Raw genomic sequence first — 27,282 nt, 5'->3', positions numbered from 1 at the left:
AACACACTATGCCTCTTTTTGTTTCTTCCCTCTACCTTCCTTCCTTTGGATTTTACTTAATGGTGGAGCACTTGTCTAGTACTATATGTTCAGGGAAGGACTTGGGCTTGATTCCTACCCTCAAAAATATTCAAAATTAATAAATAAGCACTTGTTAATAGTCACTAATAATAATAGAAGTTATTTGTAATTATAACATGGTTTTTTGAGACAGGATCTCATTTATGTAGCTATCCTTGAATTCACTGTGTAGCCCAGGTGAACTCACAGCAGTCCTCCCCTAAGTGATATGTGCCAGTATGCCCAACTAAAATTTTTAATCAGAAATGACTGTATGAATATATTTAAAATAGGCTTTCTATTATGAAATACAAATCCCATTAAGTATCAAACAAAATAGTTGTAAGGAGCCTAGAAAGCAGCTTTGCTTATAAAATATAAAGGATACATAATTGATGATTTAGCCAAATGCCAGATTAATTTGTTGGTAGATGCAGGGCCAAGAACTTTTACCTGGGATAGATATGAAGTCAATAATGAAAAGCAGATGCAGTGGCACACACTTGTGTTCCCAACTACTCAGGGGGCTGAATCAGTAGGAGTCTAGGAATTCAGGACCAGCCTGGGCAGCCTTCTGGGAGGCCCCCACTCCCCATCTGAATAAATTGAGAATTTTAAGTTCTTCAAAAGTCTGGTGTTAATACAGATAATTTGTAATATTTTTTCCTGCCAGTGATTACTAAGTTTCATGAGTGAATTCTGTTCTTTTATATGTATTTTACAGATGGTAGTGAAAACTTTCATGGATATGGATCAGGACTCAGAAGATGAAAAACAGCAGTATCTCCCACTAGCCTTGCATCTTGCATCTGAATTCTTCCTCAGGAACCCTAATAAAGATGTGCGTCTCCTTGTAGCATGTTGTTTAGCTGACATATTTCGAATCTATGCCCCCGAAGCTCCATATACTTCTCATGATAAACTTAAGGTAAGTACACCCTTTACAGAATCATTTTACACTTATATTTATAGTGTAGCTTACCTTTATGAGCACGTATCAATTTATTAATTATTCTCATCATTTAAAGAGTATAAGTTAGGGTTGTAGTTATATAATAAAGAAGCTGCCTAGTATGTTTGAGGCTCTGGATTTAATCCCTAGACCAAAAAAGAAAACAAAACAAAAATAGAAAAACTAACCAACTAGTAACATCAAATAGCATACTCTCAGAATTTCAGTGTTAATTTAAAGAAAAGAAAGGTTGTATCATAAGGTTTGTTTCACTCTTTGGTGTTTTTGTTTTGTTTTTGAGACAGAGTCACTATGTTGTGCAAGCTGGCCTTGAACTCAAAGTGTAATCCAGGCTGGTGTAAAACTTACAGCAATCTTCTTGCTCAGCCTCCTGAGTGCTGAGATTACAGGCATGTGCCACTACACCCAGCTGGTCTATTTTTTAAGCATTCTCCAGAAGTTTTAAGCTCCAAGTAATATAAATATGGCACAAAAGATTTTTACACTCCACTAATTGCTCGTTTCAAGGAGATGCGTTGTAAGATCACCAGTGAATACCTAAAATTATAGATGGCACTGAACTCAGCATATACTCTTTTTTTCTTATAAATACATGCCTATGATAAAGCATAATTTATAAGTTAGGTACAGCAAGAGAGTAACAATTACAGTTAATAGTAAAGAGTTTAACTGAGTGTGGTGGCACCTGCTTGTATCCCAAATACTCCAGAGGGCTAAGACAGGAGGATCATCAAATTCTATTCCAATCTGGGTGACCTATTGAGACCGTATCTCAAAACAATGCAGGGACTGGGGATGTAACTCAGTGCAAACTTTGGTTTCAATCCCCAGTACAGCAAGAAAAAAGTAGAACTCTATGCTGTTACAAAAGTTGAACACAGCACTTCTCAATACCTCAAGAATACCACTTATTTTGATAGACAATAAATATTATGATTGAAGGAATAATGGAGTTTTAAAACTTACGATATGAATAGCTGGATGTGGGTGGTATATATTTGTTATCCTGGCACTTGGAAGGCTGAAGCAGGAGGATCACGGTGAATTTGAGGCCACCTAGAGCTACGTAGTGAGTTTTAAGACTAGCCTAAATTACATAGTGAAACCCTGTCTGAAAAAAGCAAAAAGCAGTCAGTTGTGGTGTAATCTTTTTCCTTTTTATCGGTACCAGGGATCAAACTTATGACTGCCTGCTTGCAAGGCAGGCGCTTATGCCGCTGAGCTAAATCCCCAGCCCCCAGTTGTGGTGTAATCTTAGCACTTGGGAGGCTGAGGCAGGAGTATTCTTGAGAGTTCAAGGGCAGCCTGAGCTACATAGTGAATTCAGGGTCAGCGTGAACTACAATGCAAGACTCTGTCTCAAAAAACAGACATAGGGCTAGGAATTTATTTCAGTGGCATAAGTGCCTTTCTGGAAAGCACAAGGTTGTGAGTTTGATCCCAGTCTCCCCTCCTACCAAAATAAATAAATAAATTTTAAAAAGTAAACTAATCTGTTGCCTTTGTTTCATACAGCCTTGAAGTCAGATAACAAATTCAAAACCAGGTGATGAAAATGACTGTTTACGCACAGCAACTAGTAATGGAAAGAATTGTATTCAGTTCCTTAGAAATAAAATAAATAATTGTTTGCCATGATGGAAGATAAGGTAGCAAGAAAAGTAGAAGTGCGATAATAGGAAAAGTAATGAGATATATAAACTCTGTGTTCTTAAAATGAGAAGGTGAAGATTTATAGAAATTACCTATATTTTTGATTTTAAAAGATACGGTTTTGTTTTTAAATGATTTTAAATAATGGAGTAGGTCAATCCCAAGGCATTCAGCTAAAGGATGAGTTCCTTTTTTTGTAGTTTGTATGTCATGAAAGAATGATAAGAATTTGTATCTAAATTAATGTTTTGTTATTTTTTTAACAGGACATATTTTTGTTTATTACCAGACAATTAAAAGGTTTGGAAGACACAAAGAGTCCACAGTTTAATAGATACTTTTATTTATTAGAGGTAAAAGTAACACTTTACTTAATTAATAGCACATTATTTCACGTAGTAGCAAATTCTGTACACCAATTTTATAATGTAAAACTTCTGTTTCATTCGAAGTGCAGTAGTAAAATACTTTTTATGAGGAAAATATAATCTTACTATTGTATCTCATAACCTGAGTTAATCTACTGAAAAAACACGAGATTATTTAAAACTGTCTCTTATTTTCTCCTGTTTTTTCTCCTGTTTATATATGTTCACTGTTCCTTAAAATTTGTAATATCTATATATTAATATATTTGTCTCAATGTGTGTGTTTGTATCAATCCCTGAATATGTAGTGTTAATCAATTGGAAAAATTGATGTCCCTCAGTTACGTTTTTAAAGATAAAAGTAAATGTCTAATTTGTGTCAGATCTTTATAAGCTTTTATGTAGATTCCTAACTCTTAACAATTAAATTTTAATAGTGAGTTTGCTTTTCTGTGATTGTTCTGTACATGTGTAATTAAATATTTATTTTTATTTAAGAATTTAGCTTGGGTTAAATCATATAATATCTGCTTCGAATTGGAAGATTGCAATGAAATTTTTATTCAGCTTTTTAGGACTCTCTTCTCAGTGATCAAGTAAGTTGTTATTTAAGCATATATGCTTATCTTTTTCTTGCTAAATATATCAAAGTGTCATGTGCTGTATATATCTGTACTAAAGTCTTTTAGAATTATATAGGTTTTTTTTTTCCTTAAAACTTAATATGAAGTGGAAAAGAAACAAAAATTCTGTTCCCTGAATGGTTGTCTCATGTGTGCCTTCTTCTGTGTTGGTGGCTGTGGATAGTAATGACATTTAAAAAGAGCTCGTTTTGAAGAAATGTACAGTATTATCAGCATACTGTTTAAGCAAATGGTACAAGACCTTGAGATTACGAGGCACAAATCATGCATATCCCATACACAACTACTATTAAGACATAATAATAGCTCAATTCATAAATTAACTGACTTGGATATCTTCTTCTTTTAGAGCTAGAAAAAATAATGGTAAGCCAGGTGTGGTGATACACACTTTTAATTACAGCTTTTGGAGGCCTGAGGCAGATTTGAGCCCAGCCTGAACAATTCAGTGAGATACTAACTCCAGATTTTAAAAATAAAGTCAGGTGAGGATGTAGCTCAGCACAACAGCACTCACTTTGCATCCATCAGGTCCCAGGTTCCATCCCTAAACGTGCAGAGAAAAATTTAAAAGTAAACATTGTTTCAGTCAGCTCTTTTCCCCTACAAACGAAGCCAGAAACATAGTATGATTGCTTAATAAAAAGAATCTTCTCTTTAATAATATGGCTTTATTCATACTTCAGGTGTTCAGTAGCCATATATAGCTAATAGCTTGCATACCAGATAGCACATTTTGAGAATCTTACATAGATTTTTAGGAATATTGAATCTTTTTTTTGTTTTGTACCCGGGATAGAATTCATGACCTTGCACTTGCCAGGCAGGCACTTATGCCACTGAGCTAAATCCCCAACCTTTTGTGGGGTTTTTTTTTGTTTGTTTGGTTTTTTGTTTTTGGTGCCGGGATCAACTCAAGACCTCCTGCTTGCTAAGCAGGCATTTGGCCACAGAGCTAAACGCCCAGCCCCAACAATGGGCTTTTTTTTTTTTTTGTACTGGGGATTCAACTCACAACCTTGTCCTTGCCAACTGAGCTAAACCCCAGGACCCCTTCCCCTCCCTTTTTTTTGGTACCAGGGATTGAACTCACGCCCTCTCGCTTGCCAAGCAGGTGTTTATGCTGCTGAGCTAAGTCCCCGTTCTCTGATTCTTTGATAGACTATAGATTAGATGTTAGCCTGGAATAACTAGGAAATGTCTAGTGTAACCTTGATTTAGAGCTACAACTTACAGAAACATTGTGTATTTTGACTCCATCAGTCCCCAGAGTAATTGATAGAATATGTAAACCTTACTTTTGTATTAATTTATGCTACATAATAAATCATCCTAAATTGTGTAAAGTGGCCAACATTTTTTTTATCCCACAATTCTGCTCAGCTGTTTTATCTGGTCTGAATCCTCTCCCAAGTTTGTGGTCTTCTGTGGTTGGCTGAAATAATAGAAGAACCGAGTTACATGTCTTCTCATCACCCGCCAGGCAAAGCCAACTTCTTGGTACACTGACTAGGTTTCAGAATCAAGAAATGGCAAACTTTACTTCAGAAGCCATTTTCAAACATTGGTAGGCTCATCAAGACCATAGTGCAAGACACTCATACAAAACCAGATTTAAGTGTTGGTTGGATAGACTCTACATGTTACTATATTTTTCTTTGTGGTGCTAGGTAAGGATTGAATCCAGGGCCTGGCATGTGCTAGGCAAGCTCTCTGCTAATGAGCCACACATCTAAATCCTCCACTCTATACAGTATCTTTTTTTTTTTTTTTTTTTTTTTTTTTGTACCAAAAGTCAAATTCAGGGCCTCATGCTTGCCAGGCAGGTGTTGGGCCACTGAGCTATATCCCCAGCCCTCTATACAGTATCTTGATGGAGGGAAGAATGAGTATTATAGAGATATGCTTACAGGAATGGGAATGATTAGTGAGCGTTGTTTATATTGCAGGACTTGGGGCAGGGTTTTTCTTTTGAGATTATAATGACCACCACCAATAACAACTTAGTTTCGTTCTGCTGCTTCTTGGACCTTAACTGTATACTAAATCTACCTCATCACTGCTGTTGTTTCAACTCTACCAGTCTTCCCTTTCAGGGTTACTTATATGTACACATAGTTTTCTTTGAGCCTGTTAGTGTTTTTATGGCATGAATCTGAGACTGTTTACATTGTTTTACCTAATAATTCAAATAATTTACAACAATATGAGTAAACAAAGACTTGCCCATAAAAAAGAAGAGCTCGCCAGGAAGCATGGTAGGAGTTCAGGTTATCCTGGCCTGCATAGTGAATTCAAGGCCAGCCTGAACTGTATAACATGACCCTGTCTCAAGAATAAATAAGTATTTTCAAAAAGAAGCACTTGTTGATTGAACTTTATACATTTGTCATTTCTGATATTCTTCATTTGTTTGCATAAATGCAGATTTACATCTAGCATAATTTATTTTTCAACCTGAAGAACTTTAACATTTACTTAGTTTAGTCCTGCAGGTAATGGAATTCTGTCATCTTTTCTGTACCTGAAAAAGTCTTTGTTCCATATTCATTTTGTTCAGTGTTCAGAGTTTAGGTTGCTAGGGTTTCTTCCACAATCTTTTTCTGGCTTTTGTTTCCAAGAAGCTATTTTTTGTTTTTACTCTTTGTCTTTCTGTATATGATTTACTTCTATTTCTCAGATTGCATTTAGGATTTCTCTTCATTGTTCACTTTAGGTGATTGTGTTATAATGTATTACACTGATTTTTTTTCTGTTTCTTATACTTTTGAGAATCTTTTGAGCTTCTAGTGATTGTGAGTTTATATATACCCTTCTGATTACTTTTGAAAGCTTTCTGAGCTTTAGGGATCATTCTGGTACTTTCAGGGAGTTCTTTACTCCAAATCAAGGAATCTTTTCCTTGTGATCAGTAAACATTTGAAATTCTTTGAGCTTGTGCTGAATAGCTTTCTCCTACGCAAATTTTAGTCTCCTTAAATACCCATCCTAAATGAAGACAAAAACTTACCTTCCTAAGCTAGGAAAATTGTACCATGTATGTACATCATGTCTGGTATCTGAAAACAGCTATTTTCATATATTTTACCTGGTTTTTAGTTGCTATAGATACTAGGAAAAGTCTATTTTTGTAATCAACTCTTGCCAGAAGTGAAAATCTGAGTTTACTGATTTAAACTTGCAGAATTTGTGGAATAATTTTGAGTCTCTTTATTGTTGCATTCCTTTCCTACCCTCAAGTAATTATGGGTCTGAGACTCAAGTACTCAGATTTTGCATCTAATTCTCTAGTTCACCCTATGCTAGATAGACATTTACTGGCATCTTGTAAAGTAAACAAGATAGTTGAGAGGTATGCAAAATAAGCATCTTTATCAGAATTGTGAAAACAGTGCATCTAACAGTGTGAACAGTTTTTCTACCAACTTTTTAGCTTTTATCTCTGAATATTACCACTCAGTGCTAGACAAGTCAATTTTGTTATTTAAGGTTACATGATTTAAACCTCCTTGTGTATTTATAATGCATCAATTTTCTTGGGATGCCATTCCTTTCAAGGCAGGTTGTATGTGCATATGTGTCTGCAGAATGTACTTCATTAAAAGTTACGATGGGTTTTTTGTTTGTTTATTTGTTTGTTTTTGGTACTGGGATTGAACTCATAACCTTGCGTTTGCCAAGCAGGCATTTATGCCACTGAGCTAACCCCCAGGCCAGTTAGGATGATTTTAATTTTTGTGAAATACTTTACCATACTTTACATCTGTAAACTGCAGAGAAGGGGAGAAGTAAATATACCTGCCAAAATTTCTTTGGCATTGTTGCCACTGTTTTCTCATGTGAAAATCTTTATAGATTGAGATTATTGTTTTAAATTGGGAAGTTTAATTGTCTTTATGTGTGCATCAATTTTTTTTATTTCCTTTTTTAGCAATAGCCACAATAAGAAGGTACAAATGCACATGCTAGACTTGATGAGTTCTATCATCATGGAAGGTGATGGAGTTACTCAAGAATTATTGGACTCCATACTTATTAACCTCATTCCTGCACATAAGGTCTGTATAGTGTGGAGATATGAGAGATTAATATTTAAAGGTGCTATGGTTGATTTTTGAGAATTTATAATCACATTTAATCATTTCCAATGTTACCCTTTTGTCTCTAATAAAATAGAGCTGCACATATGCCTTGTAGCTATTATTTTTAGTAGATGTATTTATGCTTAAGATTATATAAAATACACTTAAGATTATGTAAGGTTTTGATTCAGTTCTTGTTTCTGGAGAGTAGGAATGTTTTGTATTCATGACTCATAACCCACCTGGGAATTACAAGGCAGTCTTGGGGTGGTGGTTTTTAGTTTTGTCTGGTAAAGAAATGTCTTTTATCCTTTGTAATATAAATATGAAACATGAGAGTTTGGATTTCTTTTCAGAACTCATACTGGACTTTTTTTATAGGCACTTTCAGAAGAAGATTTAAGCATAAATGGGAATTATTTAGTTACTTTTATGGAGAAAAGGGTGTTTGAGAGCTGTGGCATTTCTCCCTGTTTCCTTTCTCTATTTTCTCTACCAGGTCCTCTAGGAAACTGAAGGACTTGGCTTTCTACAGGCTCCACCACTGAGCTTTACTCTTAGCACACCTACCTTCCCCCAGTATTAATATTTACCCTCCTGTTCTTTTGCCCTAATGGTTCAGTAACCTATTGTCAGGTGTTAGTGTGTCTAACTATACTTACTCTCAGAATGTGATTAATTTCAAATTCTCTTGATTCTTTTAAATATTCTCTTGATTCTTAAAAAATATTCATTTATTCACATGAATATAGTTGGTAGAAAATAGAGGATGGCAAAAAGGGTATCTCAAGCAGAATAAGAAAAATCTTAGCAAGTATGTTTGAAGTTTATATTTTAGCCAGATATATTCTATTTTATTAATAGAAAGTATATACTCTTAAGAAACAAACATTAACTTTAGTTAATTTATCCTTTTGCCAATGGAATAAAAGTCTAGAACAGGGGTCAGGAAGCTATCTATGGCTCATGGATCAAATCTCAACTATTAACATATTTATGTAAGTACAGTAGTCTTCTCTTATTTGTGGTTTCAGTTGCCACCTTTTTAGTTACACATGGTCAATCACTGTCCAAAAGCCTTATATGGAAAATTCTAAAAATAATGCATAAATTTGAATTAGCATACTATTCTAACTAGTGTGATGAAATACACTATCCAGCTCTGTCCTGGCCAGCATGAATCATTTCATTGATCATCCTATCTACATTGTATATGCTATCAGTCCGTTAGTGATTTATAGTCAAGTCTGGAATCAGATGGCTTGGTATTACGGTGTTTGCATTTAGATAACCCTTATTTTACTTATATGACTCAAAAGGTTTAGAGTAGTAAGCCTGGCTTTTCCGATAATGCCAAAGCGAAATCATAACATGCTTCATTTAAGTGAAAAGGTAGAAGTTCTAATACAAAAAGGAGAAAAATAAAATCATGTGCCAAAGTTGCTAACATCTGTTGTAAAGATAAATAGGAAAAATAGGTTTTACATCTCCAAACTGAAATGCTACAAAATGCACAATCTTTTGTCAACCTGATACTACAAGTGGAAAATTCCACGACTGATCTTTTGTGATAAACTGTAGTGAAAACACAGGAGTTCCAAAAAATATTGTATAAAATTACCTTTAGGCTCGGTATAAAAGGTTTATATGAATTATGTTGGAAATTTGGGTCCCATCCCCAAGGTTCCTCATCATGAATATGTACCTATTTGAGACAAGGGCAAAAATGGTGAATCAACCTCAGTTTGATCCAAAATGGGATAGAGATGTGAGCAGGTAATTTTTAAATACCTTTTTCAATAAGTTCTCTTCAAAATTAAACATTTGTCAATGACTTATTTTTTTCTCAAGCCCTTTAATTTGTTATAGTGCCCTGGGACTTAAAGAGGGAGCACAGTATTCACCATTTCTAGCATAAAATCGATCAAGAACCTTTTTTTTTTTTAATTTGGAAACTTTCCAGGTCCTCTTTTTCTCAGAATGTGTAGTGGTTAAGTAATTAAATGCTGACTGTCGTTGGTTAGAATGAGGGAGTCAAAGGTGGTGTTTTAAGATAGGTGGGAGTGAGCATAGCTCATGCAAGTTAAAGAAAAAAATAAAAAAGGCTTAGTCCAATATTAGTTGAGTAAAACTAATAATATAGGGTTACACTTTTGGCTGTCCAGTACACTTTAATTTTTTATTTGTTGAGTTCAAATTGTGACTTTTAAGACCACTTGACCACAGAATATGGTAAAATCTTGAATAGTTTTCAGTTATATTTTTTATTCATGTTAATTGAGTAGGATACTGCAATGTTCTAATGGTGCTTTTCATAAATTCACTAATTTGTAACTTTGTGTGTTTTTACTTTTTCAGAACTTAAATAAACAGTCCTTCGACCTTGCAAAAGTCCTCTTAAAGAGGACAGTTCAGACTATTGAGGCATGCATTGCCAATGTATGTATTTTTTCTATATTTGTTCTATAATTGTGTAATTCTTTATTCACTGTTTATTAGAACCATTCACATACACGTTTATCCTATAAACAACTTTAATCTGTTTAGAGCAAATGTAAAATATTTATGTATCTCACATACAAGTGGAAGAAATGCAGCATGACCTCATAAGCTTTTATTAGCATTGCTTTTAGATGGTTTAAGACGGGTGCTATTTTTTGAAAATGTATCTACAGCTCCCACTCCTTCTGTATTTGTGTCTATTTTTCTTATCATCTCCAAGGTATGCTAATTACCTTTATTTTCTCCATCTTCATCTGAGACTATCTATGTCTTAATTTATACATTTTCTTCTGTTTCTTCTAGATCATTATTAAAAACCCTTCTGTTTATCCTTCTTATATAGTTATATAAATACCTTCTTTAGAAAATTTATTGACTAGAGGCTAGGATGTAACTCAGTGCTTGTCTACCATGTGCAAGACCCTAAGTTAGATCCTGTTACCCCCCCCACACACACAGAAAGTTTGTTCTCCTCAGTAGTTTAGATAAAATAAAAGATTTGTAATATTATCTTAATATAATAATTAATATTTTACCAATGACTATAAATGTTCTTTGAAGTTGGTAATAACCATTTAATTATTGTCTTGCATTGAAATTCTTTTGTGTTTTCCCTTATAAATAATCTTTGTACGTGTAACATTTATCTGTTACTGAATATTTTTCTCATAAAAACCAAATTAAGGATTTGTTAACTTAAATCATGTAATATTAGTATTCTGTTACTAAATTTTTAAATGAGTTAAAAAAGATTTTCAAGTGGTATAAAAAAATACACAGTGAAACGTTTTTCAAGTAGAATACTGTATTTTTACTTTGCAGAAGTAACCGTCACTGATCATTTTCATATATAGTTCCACAAATAGCTTTCCAAGCTTCTGTGATTAGCTTATTAAAACTATCTTCTTCATTATTTGTAAGGACTCATAAGTTTTTTCTGTAAGACAGTTTTATTTGGTTTTTTTGGTTTATTTATTGAAATAGGGTCTTGTTGTGTAGTTTAGGCTGTTGAGAAAACGGTCTTGTATATTGAGGCTGGCCTCGAACTCACAGCAGTCCTTTTATCTCAGCCTCCTGACTGCCGGGATTATAGGCATGTACTACCATGCCCAGCCAACACTTTCACTGTATAATTTATTTTTAAAAGGGTAGCCCTAAAAAAAACATACAGCCTTGGTGTTTTATGTATCCTTGTTCATTTTTGCCTTACTTTGTTTTTTGAGACTGGTTTTACTACGTAATTCAGGCTGGCCTTGAAGTTTTCTTTAATGGGTATTCTGGACATGGGACCAGAGGATAGTGGATGGAACAGTTAGAATCAGTTACTTGTGTTTTAAAGAAACACATCCTTTAATTCACTCATTTGTCAGCTAAACAGAAGGTACAATACTCAATTCACTTAAAACAAAACCATGGTTTAATTTCAAATCATAGCTAGTTAAAAAATTTAACTTGGCTTTCGTAAAGAATTTGAAGTAGTATGATTCATCATGTTCTTTTTATTCTTATTAATACATGTTTGTAGTACATTTACATTCATCTTAGGGAGTAGGCACGTGTACCTAACATATCTTCATTATTTTTGAATTATTCATACATTGGGTTTCTCATGTAAGAGAAAGCATGCTGTATTTTAAACTGTACATTGATCCTTTGTAGTTTTTGTCTCAATTTCATTAATTTCCACTTTAATCTATGATTTACTTCTTCATACTAAATTTGAGTTTAACTGCTCTTGTTTTTCTAGGACCTTTAGGTACCTTGTGATGTTATTTGTTTGCGCTTGCTCTGCTCTACTGTATTTACAGCAATAAACTTCCCTCTTAGGACTGTTTTCATTGTGTCCTGGTATACCAGGTTCTGGTATGTTGTACTGGAATTATTTTCTGTAGGAATTATTTAATTTCTTCTGTGAGCCATTGAATATTCATGAATGATTTTAATATGCAAATGATTATAAAATTTCTCTGGTTTCTAGGAGTATATGATCTTGTCTTTTAAGTCTGCCCTTACGGTCACATACTTCTTCCTCCCAGTGGTTACTTCTGGTGTTCATATATTCAGTAAAATTCTTTATTTTGGGGATTTCTGTTTGGCACTTTTTTGTGGACTCTTTAGTAAAAGTTTTCATTTATATTTTGAATAGTTTCAGTTAGCTCTGCTAATTTTTTGACTCTTAAATACATTGATTTAACTGCACTTTGGTTGTATCATTTTGGAGGTTACTGAGTTTCTTTGATGTGTACAGAGTGCTTTAATTGTTGTGTACAGACTGCTTGTTTGGTGTTTGAGTTCTTTTCATCTACTTTGAGGGTAGAAGAGTTTTTGCAAGCATTTTGTCCCTTTTTTTTCATATTTACATGTATGGTACTAAGGGTTTGAGATCAAGTAGAGTGAGGAGATTGCTGGAATGAAAATCTCTGTAGTTAAGTTCTGTTTCTAGTTATATATTGCCTTTGTCACTTCATTCTATTCAGTTTTTGTGGTTTTTGTTTTTGTCTTTGAGACAGGGTCTCGCCGTGCAGTTTGTGCTGGCCTTGAACTCACTGTACAGCTTAGGCTGGTCTGAAATTTGCAATGATCCTTCTGCCTCACCATCCCTGTCTATTCAGTTTAATTGGATTGGACCTAGTCACTTTGTTGTCAGGAAATAATTGCTGCTGGTTATCCAGCATTCATCAATCATGAACATTTAAATTTGTTTTTGACAGTTTCATCTTTCTATTAATGATCATTACAAGTTTTACTCTGCTGCTATTAGGAATCAGTTTGGGGTGTGGAGGGAACAGGAAGGAGAGAGAAAAGAGGGAAGAGTGTGTAAGAGGAGCCTCTTCCTGAGCCTGGCCTCTGCAGCACTGTCTCCTTTCTTTGGGCCTTTAGAACTTGCTTCCAAGATGGCATGTTTGCTGAGGGAAGGGGGTCAGGGAAGTTTTGAACCAGCTCCCCCACCCCTCCAACCCTGTCATTTTCCTTTTTCAGCAATCCAGATGTTTATTTCTATCTATATAATTCATCTCAATTTAATTTTCTGTCTGTGGTGTGTTTGCCTCCTCATTTGAGAATACTTGCATTATCAGTGTCTCTCTTCAAAGCTTTTGAAGTGCATCTTTCTCTAATTGGCTATGCTAGAGAAAAAATGAATATTTGAAACTTAGTTTGTGTTGGTTCTTGAAAGATACTTATCATTCTGTGATATCAGAAGCATGCTTGTATCAGTTGGACAGCTGCCTCCTTAACACTTTTACATTTAATTCATTCTGCTGAGTGTGTAGGTGCTGGGGGAAGGAGGAATAGCTTTTAACTTACGCCCTTAATATTACATATATTCTTTCTCTCTCTTAAATTATTAACTAGTTTTTGTATCACCAGTTTTTTCTTCTTTTTGTGTCTTGAGTCAAAATGTATTTACCTTTTTTCTTACACTGACAAAAACAAATGAACAAAAACTTTTCATCTTTAAATACTGTTTATTAGCAAACCAATGGAAAAAAGTTTTAAATAAGAAACAGGTGCAGAGAATTGAACATTTTTCTCTACTATAAGGAAGTAGCTCTATAAAATTCTCTATAGTAAACTGTACAGACAATTATTCATTGAAACACAGGTAAACAATCCAATCTTTTTTTACTTGTAATATTTGTGAGTTGATATTAGTGGGAAGTATATTCTTTTGTTTGATGACTGTCTTATTATATATTAATAATTCAAACATCTTATTATCAATTCTTATTCTGTATCATCTCCTTCAGTTTTGTATGCAATGCCTGACTATATAATAGTTTTTTTAAAACACATTCATAAAGTGATTCAAAATTTTTTAAACGAAAAACCTATTATTGTTTTAATATCTCCTTTAGTTTTTCAATCAAGTCCTGGTGCTGGGAAGATCATCAGTAAGTGATTTGTCAGAACATGTATTTGATCTGATTCAGGAACTTTTTGCCATAGATCCTCATTTGTTATTATCTGTCATGCCGCAGCTTGAATTCAAACTGAAGGTAGGATTGATTAATTTTCAAGGCCTTTAAGTTTAAAGGATATATTGGAGAGTTTCTAACTATTAAGAGTGTAATTTACCATCTTCCTTTTCAAGTATACATTTCTCAGAAAACTCTCATTTGGTTGAGAATTTATGTGGCAAAGTTATACTAGATGTTAAAATGATAAACCAAAAAATATTGTTATCCTAAAATTTACAATATATGCTATGTTGATAATAGGTTAAGTGTTTGGTTTTTTTAAAAGAGGGTTTTAAATTGAGTATTCCAAAGGTTTCAATTAGAATTGTATGACCTTTTTATGGAATAAATCAAACACTTGTTTGAATTTGTTGAGACTATACTGTTACTACTACAACTAGCAAGGATAACAGCAAAAATAAGAAAAAAAAGCTTACACTTGATCCAGCGTCTTAACTAAACATTAGAGCCTAACTTTTGCAGGGTGCAGTTGAGACAGAGTCTTGCTATGTAAATGAGGCTGGGCATGAACTCACTATGTTGCCAAAGGTAGCCTCTGCCTTATTGTTTCCCAAGTGCTGGGATTATAGGCGTGAATCATCGCATGCGGCTAAAGCCTAACTCTACATTTTCTTTTTATATGTTTCGTTGTAGTACTGGCGATGGAACCTAAGATCTTGAGCATGCTAGGAAACCACTCTACCACTTGAGTCACAACCACAGTTCTTTTATTTTACATTTTGTTCAACTTTATCTTTTTTTTTTTTTTTTTTTTTTTTGGTACTGGGGATTGAACTCACGACCTTGCGCTTGCCAGGATTGACGCTTATGCCACTGAGCTAAATCCCCAGCTTATTTTACATTTTGAGACACAATCTAAATTGCACAAGTTGGCCTATGACTTGTAGTCTTCCTGTCTCTCCCTACTGAGTTGCTGGGTTTATAGGCTTGCATCACTGTGCATCACTATACATAATGTTTTACTTGATTTTTCTTTTTTTTTTTTTTCTTTTTTTTGTCTTTTTCATTTTTATCGGTACCGGGGATCGAACTCACGACTGCCTGCTTGCAAGGCAGGCGCTTATGCCGCTAAGCTAAATCTCCAGCCCCCTTGATTTTTAACTGAAACTCTGATATAAGTAAAACTAAAATTGGGTGTTTTTTAAAATTTTGAGATAAGAAACAAGATACAGTGTTTTTGTTTAACCTCCTAAAATACATACGCGTAAATTATTTTTTTCTGTAAGGCATTCAAACATTTTCTTTCAACCTGTCATAGATTTAAATATGTAGAGTCAATCCCTTTTAATTCTCAGACAAGACTACTGTCATATATGGTATGCATAGATTACAAATTAGTCTTAGATTTATTTTTGTGCGTTTAATGTAAGCTGAGGGAAGCCGTGCTGTAATGGCTGCTTGTACTGTTGTATATACATGTGTGTACAGGTTCATTTATTTAAAGCAGAGATGCTGAGAAGCTGAATCTAGCTTGAAAATAAATCCAGATGTATGCATTTTCAATTTTGAAAAACATTAGACAATCTAGCACTAATGGGCCCTTGTTTCTTATATGACTACAAAATAGTTAGACCTCAGTAATGCCATCCGTTACTCCTTTATTTTGTATCTACATTTCTTCACTGATCCAATTCGATTTTGTAACTGTGCTATAAAGTTAACATCAACATGACCTTTTTCATAAATTTCCTGACTCTGTTTTTTTTAAAAATTAAAACTAGTCAGCTAATTCTGTATAAAATTACCTCTTTTTTTGACAGTTTGAGACAGGGTCTCACTATGCAATTTAGGCTGACCTCACTTTGTAGCCCAAGCTGGTCTCAAACTCCCAACAGTTCTGCATCAGCCTTCCGAGTGCTAGGATTACAGGTGTATGTCACCACACCTGGCTCCAATATGTGTTTGTAATTTAGTGTATAATGTGATAATACTTACTTTGACATAGACTTAACAATATAGCAGCACATCAGAGACATGGGTCTCTGATACCAAAACGTTTATCATCAATCACTAACCATTGAGTAAAGGAATATGGTTTAAATTTTACCAAATAAAGAAAGAGCAAGTTTTTATTTAGTTTAACTTGAGTAGTTTATAGTTGTGAAGTCTACTAAATTAGTCACAAGTAGAATAAAATGTAGTCTAGTGTTTGACATGTTAAGTAATTTTTTCTCTTCAAAATAAATTACGTTGGCTAGCAAGTTTAAGTTATTAAAAAGTGATATCCCTTAGCATTGTTCACTTTGCTTGAGAAAAACTTTGTAAATGAAAATTACTTTGTTACTCATAATTGTGTTAAAGGTTGACATAAATTTTTGTTTTGTTCTGTTTAATATAAATCTCCCTATTTTCCCAGAAAACTCTTTGTGAGTTAAAATGTTCATAAGGAAAAGATTATATTTCTTGGTCTTTATTTTTCTATTTTAATTTTTTTTTTTTAATATCTGTACCAGGGATCGAACTCACGACTGCCTGCTTGCAAGGCAGGCGCTTATGCCGCTGAGCTAAATCCCCAGCCTTCTATTTTAATTTCTATCTTTCCCCACAGTTTGTTTGTTGAATACCTGACATTGTATTAAACAAATATTACATTTGAACTTTTAAAATTGCTTTTAGAAAAAAAAAGTTGCTTTTAGGTATTAAGTATTGCATTTATTTTCCTAGTACATAGTGATTAAAAAAGATTTCACATCCCATGTAGCTTCAAAGTAATTTATATTAAAATGTGATACAAGAGCAAAATTTTATGTATTGGTTCATTACAAGAAACTAGGAGACTCTTAGCAAAAAATCACTAAGTTTTACTTTTTTGTGGTGTTCAATTCATCTCACTATATTAGTCAGCTTTCCCCTGTAAGGCCATAATATTTAACACGCACAACTTAAGGTGGGGAAGTTTAAGTTGGCTCATGGTTCAGGTGATTCAGTCCCTGGTCAGCTGCTGCCAGTACAGAGATGATGGAAGGGTATGGTGGAGAACACTGCTCTCTTTGTGGCAGACAGCAAGCAGAAAGAGAGAAGAGAGGACTGTCAGTTGACCCACCACCAACCAGGCCCCACCTGGTTCACAACACTGAACTCATCAGTGCACTAATACGCTGATGAGTATAGCATCCCCATGATCCAGTCACCTTCCAACAAGCCCAGCTTCTGAGTACTACATGATAGATACTTTGGAGGGATATTTTAGATCTAAACCAAAATACTAATCCTTTAAGGCCTTTTATAATTCTTGGAGTGGTATTATTTTGCAACTTTGTCTTTCACAGAAGCTTTTCCCTTTCTTTAGACAAGTGTTAGTAGTGAAGTATCTGTATATTTGTACAAAATCAATAACCAATGTGTAGATTACACATAATCAGTGAAGTAAGCATAAATTAGCAGTTTGGTAGAAAGTGTAAGATCAGAGAAGCACATAATCTCACATCAAATAAAAGAGATTTTTCCATAATAAGTGAAAACAATATTTTAAAATCTCACCATTTTAAGGAGAAATATGAAATTAGATCGTCTCTAGTTATTCATTTTTTATAATCTGATAGAAAATCTTAGCCTTCACTTGTTTTCCCTTTTCCTTTTGTAGAGCAATGATGGAGAAGAACGATTAGCTGTTGTTCGACTTCTAGCTAAATTGTTTGGCTCTAAAGATTCTGACTTGGCAACACAGAATCGTCCTCTTTGGCAGTGTTTTCTTGGACGGTAAGAGAAATGAAATTCATATTTCTATATTTTGGAGAGTAGTCAGTAGGGTTCAACTGAACATTGCAGGTTTTTTTAGAATAAATTGTAGGACAATTTTTAATTAAAAATACTTATCCATTTAATACTTTTTTATTTATGATATTGTCTTGGAATAAATAGATACCATCTTAGAACCTCAGTAAAGCATACAGAGATCTAAAAAGTGACTGGAACATGTTTGATCATCAGTATTTATCTCATTTTACAAACATCTTGTTTTTCCCTAGTCCTACTTTTTTTTTTTTTTTTTTTTTTTTTTTTGTCTTTTTCCTTTTTATCGGTACCGGGGATCAAACTCACAACTGCCTGCTTGCAAGGCAGGCGCTTATGCCGCTGAGCTAAATCCCCAGCCCCTAGTCCTACTTTTTTAAAATATGTGTATAACATATTTTTACAATACCCACTGTAAATAACCCTCCCTTGTTCCTTTTTGCCCTTACTCTCCAAGAAGTTTACCACATTAAATGTTTTGTTGCTTTATAGTTTACTTGATGGTAAATAATAAAGTTTAATTTTTCTCTGGCTGCTAGGAAGTGATAAAGTCCAAATGTAAGATTTTATTAAAACAAGGAAATTATCTCTAATAATAAGGTAGATAACTATAGACATTGAGATATTCATTAACTTTACTTAGTAATGAGATTACTTAAAAAATAAAAATATATCACATTATTACATCTGCCCTCCCCCTCTGTCATGACGATTAAACCCCAGGCACACTAACCATGTGCTTCTATACTGAGCTACACCTATAGCCCAAAATCACATTTGTCATTAATAAATACATTTTAAAGGTTGCTCAATTTGCGTTGCTAAGCTTAGTCTTATTATTTATATTAACTAAATTGTTATATGGACCTTTAAAAGAGCATGTGTGTTTCTGCAGATGGAACCAGGGCCTCAAGCATGCTGAGTAGCCACTCTTAGCATTGAGCTTCATTGCCCAACCCTAAGACAGCATTTTAATATAAGTAGATCCCAGCCTCATTAAACTTTGATGATGATGCAGTGTAACTCACACATTTTATGCAGTTCTCTAACTTTTCTGGAAGCAGGCTTTTTTTGCTTTTTGGTTGCATATCTTTTGGGTGAAAGAGGTTATGGAAATCCAGCCCAGGGCCTCAAGCTTTCCAGGCCGGTACTATACCACTGAGCAACATCCCCAGTCATGCCCTGTCAAATTTTTAGGTCTATAAAATGAGTAGTTTGAATTGGATGATATGTTTATATTGTTTTATGCTTTAGCATGATAAGTCAAATATTTTTGTGAAATTCTGTATCTTTTAGCTTACTGTATTTTATATTTTCCATCAAAACACACTAAGCTGTCATAATGCATTTTTAATGTATTTATTGTTTATAAGCACTTGTTAGATATTACTTATTTGAAAATAAGTATTTTGTCTTAGTGTTAATATTTAGCAATCATTTTCTGTGTAGATTCAATGACATTCATGTTCCTGTGAGATTAGAAAGTGTGAAATTTGCCAGTCACTGTTTAATGAACCACCCAGATTTAGCAAAGGATCTTACAGGTAAGCTACCTCATTTATTACAAATATTAGAATAATCACACAAATAAATATAAATGCAGCCTGTTACCTAGCTTCACTTTCTGAGTAGATTTTAATTTTGACATTGTTTCAGATTTCTATTTTTCATGGCATAGGAAATGATTTCATGTCTATAAAATAAAACTCTATTTGAAGTTTTCATGTGTTGATCCTTTGGAATTTTTAGAAATCCTAATTTAAGAAACTAAACTTATTTATGACATTGGGTTTAGGCTCAATTAAATCTATATAATTTAATATAGTAAATTAATAATAGGAAATTGATTGTCTTTGAGTAAATTTTATCATTTACCATGTGAACCTAGAATATTTAAACCTACTGATTTGATAATACCAAGTAAGTGATTTCAATCAAAATGTTATTGACTAAAACAGTCAGAACTTTCATTTAACTATATGGGACTTTTGTGATATGGTAGAAATTTAGGGGTTAAAAAAAGATTATAGAATATTAATGTAGATTTTGTATCATATAATGGTGTAGCTATATACCTAACAGAATTTTTACTGTTTTTTTCTTGACGTCTTTTGATTTATATGAACTTATAAATTATATTTGAGGTACTATGTTGTGATTCAACTTTTCCACTAAAACACAATGTTAAAATATATATAGTAATAAATAATTTTATGATATTACAGAGTACCATTTCCTTGAAAGTGCTTTTAAATTGTTATGCATATAGGCACAAGCCTATAATCCCAATACTCAGGAGGCTGAGGCAGGAGGATTGCTGAGTTCAAGCCTAGCCTGAACTACATAGAGACCTTGTCTCCAAAAAAAGTTTTTAATTCATGCCATACTTCACAAGTCATGTTTCAGTATAGATAAAAACTTAAAGCATTCGACTTTTCTGTCATTCTGAATCATGACAAATTAGATAATGTTTAAGTTTTTTTCTTGTTGCAGAGTATTTGAAGGTTAGGTCACATGACCCAGAAGAAGCTATTCGTCATGATGTCATTGTTACTATAATAACAGCTGCCAAAAGAGACCTTGCTTTAGTAAATGATCAGCTGCTTGGCTTTGTAAGGGAAAGAACACTTGATAAACGGGTAAAATACGAGGAATTTTGTTCTTCCTTAACTTACTGTGTTTAAATTGTTTGCTAAATAAAATCGATATAATTTTTTATCATGTACAATATTAGCTAAAGCTTTTCCATGTGATAAATTAATAAGAATTGTAAAAGAGCTATCGATTTATGTATCTTTTAATTATCTTTGTAGATCTTTTCAAATTTTAGGAATGGGTTTCTTTTACAGCATCCCATTATAGAAGAACAGTAAAGTTTTATTCTATCATCTTACGTACCTGCTAAATTTGAAAAGAACAGTTGCCTATTTTGTTTCTTAGACTTAACACTGTCATTTATTACTGTCACATTATAACTTAGCTGTATTATACCTTAAACCAAATAGCATACTTCTAAAGAAATGTTTCCATATGTTTTGCCAACCTATCAGTAGAAATTATTATGTGTTTAATTACTTTTCCTGTGTCCTCCGTTTGATGCAGTTAGAACCTACACTGAAAGTAATGTTAAGAACAGCAATAGGAGTTGCTAGGGCATAGTGGTATCAACCAGAAGAGGAGACAGGCAGGCAAGGTGGATTGATAGTCATCTACTATCTTTGACAGTAATTATCCTGCAATGTACTGTTCTATTTGGCATTGTTGAAAACATCTTGTCCTCTGTTTATGTGTAGTTTAGCTATAATTAGAGGCTGGAGAAGCATTTGGTTTTGAAATACAGCAAGAGGTAGTCTTTAGTTTTTCACTTTTTTAGTAGTCATAAATTGTAATCCCAGCTCTCCTGAGACTAAAGCAGGAGGATTATGAGTTCAAGGCCAGACTGTACTATACAGGAAGATTCTGCCTCACTTAAACCAGGAAAGGAAAGTTGACCCTAAGTAACTTTTTAACTGGGTCACCTGAAGCCCCCACCCCACTTTTCTCTTTAATTTAAATGAAATAAAATTACTCTTCACCTAGTAGTTGGCATTACCTTCTGTTCCTCTCATTTAATTTATTGTTACTTATATAATTTCCTCCTTTTAGAAAAGTGTCACTCCTTTTTAATGTTTCTGTAGTTTCCAAAATTGTTGAATGACTTCCAAACTGAAACTACATGATGTAGTTATAATAGTACTGAGTGAACATTTTCAGACCTTGATTTTTGGTCTAAGTTAGGTTACAGCTTCGTTACTATTTGTTTTCTTCTGTAATAAAATATGGGAAATTAATCTTAGCTTTTATTGCAAACTTTTATTTCATGTGAGAGATGTCAAAAGGCACTTATTAAACTGCTATACTGAGACATAGTCTCACTCTATTTACTAAATAAGTGAAAAATGACCAAAATAACTCATACAACTTAAAGTATTGCCTTGAATTGTTAATGGTTTTCCTTACACACTATCATGGTCTTCACTGTAGATCTTCAGTCTTTTATTGTTTCACCTTCCTCCTACCGTCATTCTGTCCCTAGTATAGTAATTCACCCAACCAACCTCTAGAAGTGCAAATGTTCTGCTCTAATAGGAGATTTTTAGGTAAATTATTTGTCCTGTACATCTACAAAGTAAAGAAGTTCACTTATGGTGATCACAAAAGTCCTTTACAAATTTGCAGTCCTGGAAATCTTAATGCTGGTCTTGGTTTTTCTTATTCTGGGTTAACATCAAAGGGAATTACTTGGGAACCAAAACATTGTAGAACCTGGGGCTTTATTTTGCAGAGCAAATTGTACATTTTTGTGTTTTACATTTAATCACTTGTAAAATGTAGCCATATATTTTTAGAGAGAATGAAATGAAATCTTCTGTAGAGTATTGTTTGATTTTGAGAGAAATGAAAGAATTGGTAATCCATTAAGTGTCTGCACTGGAAAATTTCTGAAGAAATGTGGGTTTGGGTTTTTTTATATTTGAGAGGTTTTTCTGTAATCTGATTTTTAAATATGAACAAATTCAAAATGGTTGGTAAACTTTCATAAGAGGTGAAATGTGCTACTATATGTGCATTCATAAAATTGATCATAAAACCTAGTAAAGGCATGGCAGTTTTTATACATAAATACATCTAATAATAATTATTGTACTTTCTAGTGGCGAGTAAGAAAAGAAGCTATGATGGGCTTGGCTCAGCTGTATAAGAAATACTGTCTTCATGGTGAAGCAGGAAAGGAAGCTGCTGAGAAAGTCAGCTGGATAAAGGACAAACTTTTGCATATTTATTATCAGAATAGCATTGATGACAAGTGAGTCTAATGTGTTGGTAGAAAAAGTGATTGTAAAACTGCTTTTCATTTTATTTCTGTTAAGTTTTAAAATAATTTATTTCTCAATTTAGAAATCACTTAAATATTTGTATGTACCTTCTTTTACACCAGACTCTACCTAAAATAATAAGATAACAAATGGTGACTTAAGCATAGACTTTGGAGGTAGTAGACCAGAGACCCATTATTCATTTGGTCTCTGATAATTGCTCTGTTTACCTCAGTTTTACTTGAAAAGGAATAATAATCACTTCCCTGTAGATTGTCTTCTAGATTATGTAATGAATGTAAGGCACCCTTGCCTTCTATCTGTAATAGAGCAGTATTTGATAACTCCTGTTTATTAGTTTCCTTTTTTGCAGTGCCATCACTACCAAAGGATGAATTACTGAGTTCTTTCCATTTTATTTTCTTCCCTCCTGTCCCTCCCTCCCTTTCTTTTTTTGGTAGTGGGAGTTGATCTCAGAACCTTGTGCTTACCAGGCAGGCACTGTGCCACTGAGCTAAATCCCTAGCCCTGATAGTTCATTTTTATAAAGTACTTTGCTGTGTTTTATTGCATGAGAGTGGCTACTTAACCACCAACAGCTGTTGTTTTATTAGCTAATGAGAGATTCTTTTCTTTTTTTTTATTCCAGTAATAGTGAATAACAGGTAAAATCTTAGCAAGAAGGATTCTAGTATTGGCATGGAAATTAGACATTAAAAAGAAAGGAAATAAAGTCTGCATGTTTCTAGAAAATAATATGAAGGAAAATCCTCCTGTTTGCACTACATGGCAACATTGTAAAAGAGTTGAAGTGTAATCAGAAGAGGTTATTGAGTTTCTTAAGAATTGTAACTTAATGGTATAGGTAGGCTTAACTAATTTGTGGTCAGTGCCCAGACTACTAAAGAATAGGTAGGAAGGCCTAAAAATAGATTATGAAGTAAACTCACAAAAAGAAATTATATCTCTAAATTTAAAAATAACTGTATTGATCTGTGGATAGGGCTAATCATATACTAATGTTTTCCATTGGAGGCATAGCTGTTACCCTCAATACAGTATCTTTGCACAGAATGACCTGAATGACTATTTCTTTAAAATAGACTAATTATGGGGTTTGTGTTTGTTTGTTTTTAACAGACTGTTGGTAGAGAAAATCTTCGCTCAGTATCTTGTGCCCCACAACCTGGAAACAGAAGAGAGAATGAAATGTTTGTATTATTTATATGCTAGTTTGGATCCAAATGCTGTAAAGTAAGTTACTGTTTAAATGACTGAATTATTGCCTAAAGATTGCATTTAAATGCTTCATCTTATTTAGTTAGTTGTTGATGGAGTTGTTGATACTTCTTTTGAATCAAAAACCTTAGATAAGGGCCAGGAATTTAGCTCAGCAGCGTAAGCACCTGTCTGGCAAGTGCAAGGTTGTGAGTTTGATCCCCAATACCCCAAAAGAAAAAAGAAAAAGAAAAAAAAAAACCTTTAATTATTAATTAAAATAATTTTAAAAATATTATGATTTGAATTCAGATCTGTTAACAACAAAGATATGCCAGTATACATACACATATTTGGCACGTGGGTTGGTAATATAGTTTCAGAGATTCAAAAGATCCCCTGTGTCCAAATACTGTAATTAGTGTCTAAATTACACTACTGGTCTTTATTCTTTCAAAGTAAGTGTTAGTCTGGAAAGCCTATTTTACTTCTCCTGCATATGTTTTCCATATGACTAACTATCCAAAAAAAATGTTTGAGACTGAACAGGGGGACTGCAGGTACTTTTGCTTGGGTAACTGGCATGCACTGGAACTATCCTAGGTCAACCAGGTTGTATGATAATTGCACTTTAATAAGCTTTTAAAAAGTATCACTGTGTATGCTATAATCACATTGTATACCCAAATATAAACAATTTATATTGGTTTATTAAATACATACTAAGGTAGTGAATCTGTCATTAAGAAATTTGAGTATTTTGAGTTTGGACTTAAGCTTTGTGTATACATATATGCACATATATGTTGAACAATTAGTAAGTGTATAAAATTTCAAAATTAGAGAAAAATTGCAAGAGAAGTATGAAGCATTGTGCTATCTCCCTTTAATCAGATCCATTTTTTAGCTCTTTGCTGTTTGTACATTCTTATTATTTGTGCATGCATTTTCTTCGTAATAATTTTTAGACTTGTGGATATATATTCCTTAGTCACGTTCAGAAGACCTTTGTCATGTGTTACTTATCTACACCTTCATTATGCTCTCATACTCTGTACACATCCAAGTACAGAAATGGATTTCAGTTTCCTGTATGTGTCATACACTTCAACACTGTATCTTTTCTTGAACTAGTACATTCTAGATCTGTTTTAAGTATCTTTCAGATTATTTACCTGGGAAAATCTTTTGCTTCTTCTGACCTCACATACATGTTTCCTCTTGATGGCAGAGCACTTTCCTTAGCATATATGAGCCCTTAGGATCGTCCTTATGAAAAGACATTGCCATTTACACCAAGTGTCTTAAATTCAGTAACTAGTTGCTTAAAATTTTATGTAGATGTAGAAAAATGTATACAAACTGTGCGGTATGTAATGTTAAATAATTTGCAGTATTGTTAAATAGTGCGTGTCTTCATATGCATAAATTTTAGAGCTCTCAACGAAATGTGGAAGTGTCAGAACATGCTTCGGAGTCATGTACGCGAGCTATTGGATTTGCACAAGCAGCCTACAGTAGGTTCATGACTTAAATTCATGAATTTGTGAATTATCATGTTTACTTTTCTATTCTGTTATTTAATTAAGCATGGAAAAAGTATATCAGACTTCTTATCATACCAGTTAAACTAATTTTTGTAATTGTGCAAGCTTTTTTTTTTTTAATTTTCATTCTAAATAAACATAACATTTATTTTCTGGCATGGACAAAGAAATGGTGATTTCGTTTATCACGTGTGTATTTATTTGTTTGTTTTTGATCTTGGGGCTTGGACCTAAACCTTTTCCATACTAAGCATATATTCTGTCACTGAGCGATATCCCCCAGCCTGCCTGTGTGGTTTTTAAATTGTCAAATACTTAGAATCAGATACCAAGATAAAGTTATGTTAGTTGTACTTCTCAGGCTCTGTCTCCTTCTCCCTCTCCCCCACCTTACATGCTTGTTCACGTTCTTTCTGTCTGTCTCTTGTCTTTCCAACCCAGAGACAGTCTCACTTTGTAGTTTAGCCTGGCCTTGAACTCTGAGCAGTTCTCTTTCCTCAGCCTCCCCCTGTTCTGGGATTATGGGTGTGTACTACCACACAAAGCTAGAAGTCTTTTTTTTTTCTTTTTATTCACTATTTATTGACTAGGTATGTGATGCTTTAGAGTTTAGTCTTTGAATTTGTCACTTGAAAATTCAAAAATGACTTTGCAGCAAAATACTATTGAAATAGGACACCAATTATTTTCTATTTACAGAACTTTACATTTACATTAAATATACCCTAGCCTTTTTTTTTTTTAACTTGGAAATCCTTAAACAGAAAAAGTGGTACACCAGCAGACTTCTGTCATCACTCAGTCTAATATGGCAATACTATACCTACTGCTGGATAATAGTGGCTAAGGTCATCTTGGAGGTAACTGTGTTACACTTTGAATCCTGAAGATTTGGGCCTCACATGAATTGCTGAGTTAACTCTGCTTTTTCAGTGTTAGAAGTCTTTTTTTAAAAACTGCATTGTTCTGTTCTATCAGTGTAGAATTGATAAATGCTATAATGTATATCTCAATTTAAATTTTGCTCAAGTTTTCTGAAAGGGGAGGGAAGAACTTAAATTATCTTATTGGATGTTTTTGGTCTGGCTTGGATTGTTTGTTTTGTTGCATTTTATTTTGTTTTGCTTGAGATGGGCTCTCCCTGTATTGCTTAAGCAGGCCTCAAGCTTGTGATCCTCCCATGATTAGTCTCCCAAGTAGCTAGAAATTCCTAATGGATGTTGAAATGTGTTTGCTGGTTTATGCATTTTGACCCAGGAGACTATAAGCAAACCCTTTGAGGGCCCACAGGTGCTAGAACAGAGACTAGCAAACTTTTTGTTAATGGCAAGTTAATAAAGACTTAGCTTTTATCACCTGTACAGTATCTGTTTAGCTATTCAACGCAGCCTTGATATACAAAACAATCATAGACAATGTAAATTGATGGGCATGTTTATTAACTAAATGAAGGTACCCATTGAGAGCTACTTTGGGATTACCAACTTCTTATCCATTTAATGAATTTCAATTTAATGTGAATTAGGCTAAGAAAAGATTGATATTTTGGATGGTAGAAATACAAATAGTTTTTAGAGGGGAGATTATTCTCATTGTTTAAGAGACACATCTCAATGTATTTCTTAGACTGGCTCTGAACTTAACTCAAGTGCTTCAGCTACTCTTAA

The 27,282-nt window shown here is 33.6% G+C and overlaps 1 protein-coding gene across 4 annotated transcripts in view; it reads left to right on the top strand.

Annotated features, from left to right (window-relative positions):
* Nucleotides 1-27,282, top strand: part of Pds5a (PDS5 cohesin associated factor A) — a 139,570-nt gene that overhangs the window by 49,621 nt on the left and 62,667 nt on the right. For all 4 annotated transcript variants that reach the window (XM_063240490.1, XM_063240487.1, XM_063240489.1 and 1 more), the window contains exons 3-14: nt 785-988; nt 2,953-3,039; nt 3,553-3,650; nt 7,630-7,756; nt 10,139-10,219; nt 14,140-14,280; nt 17,846-17,961; nt 19,444-19,538; nt 20,488-20,633; nt 22,689-22,840; nt 23,991-24,104; nt 25,504-25,585. In XM_063240490.1, the coding sequence (XP_063096560.1) occupies nt 785-988; nt 2,953-3,039; nt 3,553-3,650; nt 7,630-7,756; nt 10,139-10,219; nt 14,140-14,280; nt 17,846-17,961; nt 19,444-19,538; nt 20,488-20,633; nt 22,689-22,840; nt 23,991-24,104; nt 25,504-25,585 (1,443 nt within the window). The remainder of the gene's footprint in view (nt 1-784; nt 989-2,952; nt 3,040-3,552; nt 3,651-7,629; nt 7,757-10,138; nt 10,220-14,139; nt 14,281-17,845; nt 17,962-19,443; nt 19,539-20,487; nt 20,634-22,688; nt 22,841-23,990; nt 24,105-25,503; nt 25,586-27,282) is intronic.

The sequence above is a fragment of the Cavia porcellus genome, unplaced genomic scaffold (assembly GCF_034190915.1).
Source record: "Cavia porcellus strain 051 isolate PalLab524CR breed Dunkin Hartley unplaced genomic scaffold, mCavPor4.1 scaffold_30, whole genome shotgun sequence".
NCBI classification, from domain to species: Eukaryota; Metazoa; Chordata; class Mammalia; order Rodentia; family Caviidae; genus Cavia; species Cavia porcellus.
The sequence above is the reverse complement of the archived record's forward strand: the minus strand, read 5'-3'. Positions and strand labels throughout refer to the sequence as shown.